The 9804-nt window shown below is 35.5% G+C and overlaps 2 protein-coding genes across 2 annotated transcripts; one reads left to right on the top strand and one right to left on the bottom strand.

Annotated features, from left to right (window-relative positions):
* The first annotated feature begins 633 nt into the window (after positions 1-633).
* On the top strand, positions 634-2438 carry LOC136203540 (protein STRICTOSIDINE SYNTHASE-LIKE 4-like). Its single transcript, XM_065994717.1, has 4 exons — positions 634-1063; positions 1134-1201; positions 1268-1504; positions 1991-2438. Exons 1-4 carry the CDS (start codon positions 704-706, stop codon positions 2106-2108), a joined length of 783 nt encoding a protein of 260 aa, XP_065850789.1. The 5' UTR covers positions 634-703; the 3' UTR covers positions 2109-2438.
* A 1417-nt stretch (positions 2439-3855) lies between these two features.
* On the bottom strand, positions 3856-7451 carry LOC136204166 (proteasome subunit alpha type-6-like). The gene is made up of 9 exons (XM_065995363.1): positions 7269-7451; positions 7072-7166; positions 6906-6987; positions 6247-6343; positions 6054-6112; positions 5750-5832; positions 4873-4968; positions 4321-4380; positions 3856-4181 (listed from the first exon to the last, which is right to left on the bottom strand). Exons 1-9 carry the CDS (start codon positions 7342-7344, stop codon positions 4089-4091), a joined length of 741 nt encoding a protein of 246 aa, XP_065851435.1. The 5' UTR covers positions 7345-7451; the 3' UTR covers positions 3856-4088.
* Between the last annotated feature and the right edge of the window lie 2353 nt (positions 7452-9804).

Raw genomic sequence — 9804 nt, forward strand, 5'->3', positions numbered from 1 at the left:
GCGGGGCGGATCTAGGAGTACACAAAGAGGCGTATCAACATCTACCCTGGGCGGATCTCTAGGTTTACTTCCTTTCGAAGTTATTCACCAACAATCCTGACAATCCGTACCTGTACCATTGTACTGATTGTCGGGGAATATCACCTATTTTACCCTTTTATGGATAACCTTATTAAAACCCTAGTAGGGGTAGTCCTTGTCGTTTATTATCATTAGGGGGATGTATTTAAACCCTCATTTTGTAAGGATGATGTAACTTTTATCAATCAAAATCATTCTCTTTGAGAACCTAAGGTTTATACCTTGTTTATTGGGATTCACTCCTTCTAGTTTAGTTAGAGAAGAACCTCTTTGTTGGTTTACGATTAAAACCTTCATTTATCGCTTTCAATCTGTATCAAATGGTCCCTATTCTAATGTTAAAAAAGTTCCCGTTCTAATGTAAAAAAGTCCCTATTCTAATGTTAAAAAGTATTACTAATATTCATCTCTATTATTAATTTAACAAATAATATCTCTAACTATTTGTACCTAAAACTTTTTTTTGGTAGTGTAACTTTTTAGTAGAACGGCCATTAAAGTAACTAGAGTTCCCAGCAAAATAATGAAATGAACAAAATGAGTTGACAGAAATACTCTCCCAAATAATATATAAAGATTAGAGTGTAGCCTGCAAAATTCATATTTATTTTGATTCTGAACCATGAAGCTTTTCTCAACTTGTTTAACCTTAGTCCTTGCTTGTTTGGTTGCTATATTCCTACAAATATTCTACTTCTCACCCATATCTCCTGACTTCCTTCAAATCCCTCCACCCTCTAATTTTCTCCCCAAAAATAATAAGTTACAGGAAGTGATTAAACTCGGAGAAGGACATTTAAAAGGCCCCGAGGATACTTATGTGGACAATGATGGTTTACTGTATGCAGTGAGCAGAGATGGTTGGATCAAAAGAATGTATGAAAATGAAACTTGGGAGAATTGGAAGAAAATAGAAAGTGATGTTTTACTTGGTATCACTACCTCCAAACATGGTGGTGTTATTGTTTGTGATGCTGAAATTGTAAGTAAATGTAGTTAATCTCTTGTTTATTTCTCTGATTTTTGTTAATACAGTTTCATTATTTCAACAGGGTTTGCTTAAGGTTACTGATGATGGAGTAACTGTTCTTGCATCTGAAATTAATGGATCAAGAATAAGGTAAATGTTCTTTTTTGCCATGGTTTCCAGCAGCCAAATTCTAATTTTTTTTGAAAATTGAAATAGGTATGCAGATGATGTGATAGAAGCATCAGATGGTAGTCTGTATTTCAGTGTAGCAAGCACCAAATTTGGACCCAATGATTGGTATCTAGACGTTCTTGAGGCTAAACCTCATGGCCAGTTGCTCAAGTATGATCCATCATTCAACCAGACTTCAGTTCTGCTAGAAAATTTAGGTTTTACAAATGGTGTTGCTCTCTCTATGGAAGAGGATTATCTAGTTTTCTGTGAAACTTGGAAGTAAGTAATTTCTTTTAACGCATGTGCAGAAAGAAGAAAAGCCGCGTGAGTTCGTTTTATATTAAAGATGATAGATTAATGATTTTGTATACATGAGGTTTGAATGAGCCAACTATAGGTATGGGATAAGTTTTTAAAGCAATTATATATACTACAAGTGTGTGATAGATTAGTTTAAAAGGTCAATGTGCCAATACACAAAATGTGTCAAACTTAAAGGTGCAAATATACATTAAACCCCAAGTTAATCCATGAAAGGCATGATTGGATGGATGGGACGAGCCAAAAGATCTATAAACATACTTAGATGTCATGCTTGTTTTATCTCTATATTCTAAACATTTAGAACAAAAGTTTACTATTTCTTACTTGAGAATTATGTGTCCTTCCCTAAAACCCTAAATTTGGATATTATCCCTTCATTTTATTGCTTGATTTTAGGTTTTCGAAACTTGAATCCATATTTCTTGGATGCATGTGAATCAGATTCAGGTGCCAAAAATATTGGTTAAAGGAAGAGAAGACAGGAAAAACAGAGATTCTAATAGAGAAGCTTCCAGGTGGACCTGATAATATAAAGCTGGCCCCGGATGGAACATTCTAGATCGTTTTGCCAGCGATTATAGAAGAAGGAACGGAATTTGTGCATTACTCAAAGATATTGAAGCACATATTCGCTTCTTTTCCGAAATTGATTAAACAACTTAATGCTGTTTTTAAGAGAGCGTCGATTATAAATGTGGGAGATGATGGGAGGATTACGAGGAAATTTGATGATCCAGATGGAAAAGTCATTACTTTCGTCACTTCAGCTTTGGAATATAAGGATCATCTCTTCCTCGGAAGTTTAAACACCAACTTTGTAGGAAAACTCTCTTTGAAATCTACTTAAACAATGTTCAACTCCAAGATAGTGTAATAATATTTCTTTCAATTTCTCTCATTTTTTCACAAGATTTATTTTTGTGTTTTAACGTTATTATATTCAAAATATTGCTCTAGTTAACTCATCACTATTTGAGAAAAGACTATATTTATAAATGGAGACAGGGGCGGAACCAGGGGGGGTTAGGGGGGCTCGAGCCCCGGCAGGCGGCCGGAGAATTGAGAAAAAAAAAATTTAGTAATGGTGTCTGGTAATATTTTGGAGATAATGATATAGACTCTGTATAGTACTATTTCAATGTTTAAAGGTAGATGAGATGGTCAAGGATGCTTACTTCTATTTGAGAGGTTCTATGTTCGACTCCTTTCAACCTCATTCTTTTTTTTTAAAAGTTTTTATTTATTTTTATTTTATTTTTCAATAATTATAAAAACATGTTTCCATTATTAATTAATTTAAATAGACTCTTTATTTTTATTTTGATAACACTTTTGAATTCATTTTTAATATGTCTTTACCATTAAAAAAAAGTAGACATATTTAATACTTATTTTTATTATGTCTTTACCATTAAAAAAAAAGTAAACATGTTTAATTTTCTATTAGTTTAATGCTAGTTTCTAAAAAAAATGATAACATTTTAACAGTTAATTTCGATTTTTTTTTGACGTTTTAAATTTTTTTTTTTACTGATATGTTTGAGCCCCAGATCATCCGGGGTCCTGGTTCCGCCACTGAATGGAGATCTATAAATTCTCTGATTTCAGCCCCTTTTAAACATTATTTGCGCCTTTTAAACATTTATTATTTTATTTCTTTCAAACGGTCAAGTTAGAAATTATTCTGGATTACAGTGAAGTTAGATGAAATTCGTCCAACTTCAAAACTGTAAATAAGTCGGACGGAATTCATTCTATTTCTTTATGACTTGTGTAACCCAAGCTTGGGTTACACTTCCTAACATGAAAGTCTGATAAACTTCATCTAAAAAAAATAATATTCATATAGTTTTTTAATATTCATATAGTGTTTTGCTTGTTTATATCCACCACCCAAATAAAATAACAATGATTTTTCCTTGAAATCAGATGAATCTTTTATAAGTTTGGATAAACCTTGTATATTTTTATTTTAATAAAAATAAATTAAACTAGAAAGTCAATTCAACTTCATCCAAGGAAAATCAAAGGAACTTCATCTGACTTCACTGTTAGAAAGCTTCACAAAAAATTGTAGTAAAGAAGCCGAACAAACTTCATCCAACTTCTTTACAGTTTGAAAGTTGAACAAAGTTCATATGACTTTATCCTAATTAAGTGAGCATTACCCGGGGAATAGTGGAACACTATTCTAAGCAAAAATCCTATTTCGGCACAGTGAAAATACCTACAAAAATTACCGAGTGATTAAACAACTCAATGATGTTTTTAAGACAGCATCTGTTGTAAATGTGGCACCAAAGGCATGAAGCTAATGAAATTTGCACTACTCAGGTATAAAATTTGCATGATGTTGGCAACTAAATGTTTTTCCCACGCTAAATTCATCCAGTTCATTATAGTTTCTTAACACAAGAAAAGTGAACACAATAATTTCTCTCGCCTCCCTACAATTTGTTGTGATCAAAGATAAACCAAGGGATATCATGATATGCTAGTAGAATTTTCTTCTTTCCTTACAATGCGTTAATTCACAAAATCAGTCACGTTCAGTTATAGCAGTTAAATGTTCATCAATCTCCTCAGTTGACAACACTCTGAAATTTCGACTGTCCGCTCTTACAACTCCTACCTGCAAAGCATAATATATAACTTTGATCGATCATTTCAAGAGAATCTGAAAATTGTTTGATACCAGCGCTTCTTCGTATTTGATCATTTCAATGTTTATCAGCACTGGACAATTTAACATGATAAATGCAAGTTATTACCTCGATCTCAGTTGCCTTGAAGTCTTCCTGAAGAACAGATTGCAAAGCAGAAATAGCCGTCTGCATGACAGTAGCAATGTGCAAAATTAGATGATCTATAATGTTAATCACAGCATCTCCCCATAGGTTTTCCTTTTCCAAAGAATAATTCAAAATATTTTATTAAGTTCACTGCATACTGTATCATCCATCGTCTACCCCACTGTCAACTTCGTGACAAACAAATTAAAGAACTTAGCTGAAGGGGAAGAGCAAATAACTTCAATGTCAACAACCTTGGGTAAAAAAAATGGGAAACCTCAGAGGTATAATACACTGGAAAAAGACGGTGCATTTAAAATGGCTCAACCAACCTTCCTATTCCGCAGGCACAGGAAAGACAAAAATACAATTCATACTTTGGGGTAAGAAATTTCTAAGGATATATTTGCAAAATTTTAAAATAGATACTCAAAGTTTTCCCCCTTTCCATTTTTTTTAGGCCAAGCTACTAGGAATGATATTAAAGCTGCCTTCACAATCTTTTGAAGAGGTGGGAGAAGAAAGAAGTACCTGCACAGTTTCCTCATAGGAGAAAGCCGGATTATTTTTCATTTTCTTTTCCAAGAAATTGATAGCCTCTTGTTCTTTCAATCCAGCACTTGTAGCCTGGAATATATATTAATATCAAGTTCCCTGAGTGAAATGTTACCTTGAAAATTCACTTAAAAGGAAATTTATAAAAATAAAAAAGCAATGCACACATCAATAGTTTTTGAATTACATATAAAGAAAGCATCCTAAATTACAAATTATAATACTCATCTTTTATTTGTAGTACAACAATTACACTTTAGAAAGTCTGCTAAATGACTTCAAGGTTTTAGTTATATTCAGTGCATACGGCCTGATTTAGAATATACTTAAACAAGGAAGCACCTCAGCACAACCAGCATCAATTTATATTCATAGCAAAACTGTGAATGGTTAAGATTCAAGAAACCCACTCATTTTCATATTTATACATAGTAAAACAAGAACACTTCAGAATGTTTCTTCAAAATCTCAAAGCTCAAAATGGCTTCGAGGGCCATGTTTTGTATAGTTACATTTAAAGTGCATTTGATTTATAATATCTGGAATTATTGAAGCTTCCTTAGCACAATCAGCATCAAGTTATGCAATTAACAAATTTGTAGAAAAATTAAAATTTGTGAAGCCCAGACAAAATGAATCCCATGGTTGTGCTGAATTCAAAAGCAAAATTAATAATTGTTTTATTTTTTTCCAATCTGATACTACCACAAATCCATCCACGATATGTTAAGTGATCATGAGCAACCATAGTCTTGTGTAAATAGTAAATACCATGTACATAAGAAACAACATACATTTAAAAGAAACAACAAAGTAACACTTTGGTGAGAAAATAAGCAAGCTAGCTAGCTACCTTGTGGCCATAGAAGTGACCAGCAGGATCACACTTGTAGAGTTGAGGCCCTTCCTCTTCATCAATACCCAAAACCATAGCAACTTCGATGCACAAAAAAAAGTGTTAACAAGTAAAACTAAAACTGCAAGACAATTAGCATTAATATGTAGTGGGATATGGTGATATGTATGTGTAATATATAAACATATATAAATCTGTACATATACATGAATTTAAAATAGCTGCCAGACAAAGCTCAGCTATTTGAAGCAATAAACTTTTAAGTGTGCGAGTGTGAGAAAGAGAAAGAATATATACACACCTACTCCAAGGGGTCTCATGTAAGCATGCTGAGTGTAAACCTGTGATTTGTCTGCAATCCTACATGCACCAAATTACAATTTTAATCCTAAAAGCTTATTACTTGAGATAAATGAGCCAGAAAGAGAGAAATCACTACAAACTAATAATTCAGCATTATAGATCATCATAAGAATGCAATAATAATAAAATACCATTTGGCCAATACATCCACAGGCATTTCATAACCATATTTGAACCGAAACTCAGCTGCCTCATTACGAGCTTGTTGGACTAAAGTCCTTGCATCAGCTGTAAATAGACAGAGAAGATGAAGTTTCATGCTAATAATCCGTAAGAGTTTAACCAAAAGCAAGGATGCAGATGCAGTACAAACCAGAATATTTTGCAAACGCAGCAACATTTGAAGCAAAGAAGAGTTGAGATTTTAAAGAAGATTCATTCATGAGTAGCTCAAGCTGGTTTCAGCAGTATTTATCTAGAAATTAAACATTTTCCTGAATTTAATTTCAATTCGACAGTAACTAGAGAGGGTGAATTATCAGGTCACAGCCTAGGAAAGAAATACGAAATATGAAAACTTCTAGCACGCAGGCTTTCCATCATAAAGAGCATGAAATGTTTAGAGAAACCACAGTCAACAGGTTATTTTGATTGTCTAAAAAAATGAGGTATCCACATTATTTCCCAGCATTCCTATCATTACCTATCCAATCATGCTTCACAAATGTGTACATTACATGCTAAACTAAAACCTTTCATTAAACAGCATTAAACTCTGTAGTGAGTAAAATAAAACTGCATGACATCATAAACAGAAATGCAGTTTCACAGGAGGGAAAGAGAAGCTGACCTGTCATGCCGGTGGCCAGTAATCCAAGGAACTTGGTAATAGGGAAAAGATGGGTAATACTAGTCTGATCCAAAAGTTTGTCCTGCTCAAATTTCAAGACGTTAATTATCCAAATTAAGCAAAAACATTCGAGTTCTACATCAAAAAAATTGAGAAGGTAACTTACCGGAACCTTCTTCTGTGTGACAACACAGACAGAGTCCTTCCCACGAACCCCGATGGAGGTAATGGAAGCCGCCTTCACAGCTTTAAACGCATATTCTGCAATAAAATCACTTGAAATTTAAATAAAAGAGCGGAGAGAACAAAAAGAAGAAAGCCATGAACGGATGACAAAGAGAAGGAGAAGATTTGGATGCGTACCGACTTGGAAGAGGCGACCTTCAGGGGAAAAAATGGTGATGTGGCGATCATAGCCACCTCCACTTCCTCTACTCATCCTTCCTTTTGTTTATCTTTATGAACAGAGATTCTTCGGTTTTGTTCAACTGCGAAGCTTGGTAATGCCTAATGTTCAGTCTGATTTGGTTTTCAGGAGCAACTGACTCGCTGAACAAGAAAACTGAGAACTTGCTTTCTCCAAAATGCCCTCAACGATTTTACTACAGCTCTACAGCCCAAACGGCGTCGTGCGACATCCTCTCAATTCTTGGAATTAGTAAAACCTCAATTCCTCTATAAATTAATAATGGGTCATCGAATTTTATTAATTTATAGAGTTATTAATTAATCGATAAATTAATAATTATTAATTTATAAAGTGATTTTAAATTTTTTAAAAATAAATTTTAAATTACTAATTTAAATAAAGTTTTTATCTAAAATCAATGAACAAAGAAAATTAAATGTACATTATATAAGTTTTTTTTAATGAAAGATTGAGTATTATAAATTAATGAATGTCCGAACCCAATAGACTAACAAATTGGGAAGGAATAGACGTTACAATCGGAATTGAAGCAGATAAACCTAGTCTGACAAAGGCATCTGCCACTTGATTTGCTGATCGCCGCACAAAGCCGAAAACACAGCATGGCATTGAATCCGCAATAAAGCGACAGTCAGAAAGAATAAGTCCTAAACTAGAAAAATTTGCTTCATCTTCGTTTTGTAGAGCTTGAATGGCGGTTTGAGAATCTCCTTCCACACATACCACAGTCTCTCCTCTCTCCTTTATCCAGCTGAGAGCTTCCCTGCACGATATCGCCTCAGCAATAAACGGATCTGAAATCCCACTAATTCGTTGAAACCTAGCAGCCACAAAAGAACCAGTAACACTTCTAATAACCGCACCAATACCACTAAAGCCTTCCACCTGGTTTACTGCTGCATCGAAATTTACTTTTAAACCGCTTTGAGGGGCGGACCAGATTTCAGGATGCCGAATATCAGTTGCAGCAGCACCATGGCGTCCCATTTCCTGCACTTCTGTCCATCTGCGCAAAAACTCGGCAGCTCGGCCCGTGATCAAATCTGGACTTAGCAGCCGTCCGTTCCAGGTTTTTTGATTTCGCCAATACCACACAAACCAAAGAAGAGTTGCCCACTTTCTTGCTTGTTCTGGTGAGCTATTGTTCAATGCAGCACTCCACCACAGGCTGTAATCAGGCGTTGTCAACTGTTTGAAGCTTACTAAATTCGATGAAGCCCATATCCGTTCAGTAACAGGACAGCTGAGAAGAATATGAGATATGGATTCATCATGAGTTCGACAAAATGGACAATATAATTCGATATCCACGCGATGTGAGTAGAGGGCTACTTTTGTTAGGATAAAGTTCCAGGCAGAGCGCCAAAGGAAATTTTTAACTTTAGGAGGACACTGAACTTGCCATAGCCTGCTCCAATGAGCATTACGAACCGCTTCGGGAGGGCCAGGGAGGTCATCCGTCAACGCGTAGTAGGCCGTTTTCACACTATAAACACCTTTCCTGTCTCTCCTCCAACATATCTGATCATCACGGATCCGATTAGAAATAGGGACTTGTAAAATAGCCCGAACATCATCTGGATTAAACGAATCAGCAAGTAACTCACAATTCCATTGCCCATCGCGAATCAATCTATCAACCATCCATTCCATGTTATCCTCAGACTGAACAGTACACGGCAGCCCTGTTACAGTATTTAACCATTTGTCATGCCAGATTCGAGTATGCCTTCCATTGCCAATACGGTTACCAGTTTCGCGCCTGATCAAAGATTGAGTTTGATAGATGCTTGCCCATATAGCACTGGGATTGTAGCCCAAAACTGCATATCTGAAGTTTGTGCGAGGGAAATACCGGGCTTTAAATAGCCTACTAACCAAAGATTGAGGGTCAGTCAAGAATTTCCACGTCTGTTTTCTAAGGAGCGCGAGATTGAATTCATGGAATAGTCTAAAATTCATGCCACCCCATTCTCGCCTCAAACATAAAGCCTTCCACGCTTTCCATTTTATTCCACGGCCCCACCAGTAAGCATTCAGAATGATCTCGAGTCTATGGCAAATTGATTTAGGCAGCAGGAATACCTGGAATACATAAGATGGAATGGACTGAGCCACTGCTTTAATCAGAACCTCCTTGCCACTTTGTGAAAGTCGTTTATTGTGCCAACCACGTACCTTGCACTGGAGCCTATCAACAATATAACTGAAAGCTGCTGTGCGATTTCGCCCCACAGACGACGGAAGGCCCAGGTAGTAATCTTGACTGTCTACTTGTTGAACATGGAAGAAGCTTGCTAATTCAGTTCTTTTAGCAATCAGGACCTTTAAGCTGAAAGCTATCTTGGATTTCATGAAATTGATCTTCTGCCCGGAAGCTTGTTCGTATTTGTGAAATATACTTCGGACGGTTTCACTTTATTCAAGAGTGGGTCTAAAGAAGAAGTAACTGTCATCAGCGAAGAGTGA

This window comes from Euphorbia lathyris, chromosome 8 (genome assembly GCF_963576675.1).
Source record: "Euphorbia lathyris chromosome 8, ddEupLath1.1, whole genome shotgun sequence".
In the NCBI taxonomy this organism is placed as follows: Eukaryota; Viridiplantae; Streptophyta; class Magnoliopsida; order Malpighiales; family Euphorbiaceae; genus Euphorbia; species Euphorbia lathyris.

Bases quoted from the DNA above. Each gene is read 5' to 3' on its own strand.
- LOC136203540 (XM_065994717.1), top strand. From the start codon at position 704: ATGAAGCTTTTCTCAACTTGTTTAACCTTAGTCCTTGCTTGTTTGGTT. The intron at 1,064-1,133 runs GTAAGTAAATGT...TTATTTCAACAG, and splicing joins TTGTTTGTGATGCTGAAATT to GGTTTGCTTAAGGTTACTGA. The intron at 1,202-1,267 runs GTAAATGTTCTT...AAATTGAAATAG, and splicing joins ATTAATGGATCAAGAATAAG to GTATGCAGATGATGTGATAG.
- LOC136204166 (XM_065995363.1), bottom strand. From the start codon at position 7,344: ATGAGTAGAGGAAGTGGAGGTGGCTATGATCGCCACATCACCATTTTT. The intron at 5,833-6,053 runs GTGTGTATATAT...TGTGCATCGAAG, and splicing joins CATGAGACCCCTTGGAGTAG to TTGCTATGGTTTTGGGTATT. The intron at 4,182-4,320 runs GTAATAACTTGC...TATGCTTTGCAG, and splicing joins TCAAGGCAACTGAGATCGAG to GTAGGAGTTGTAAGAGCGGA.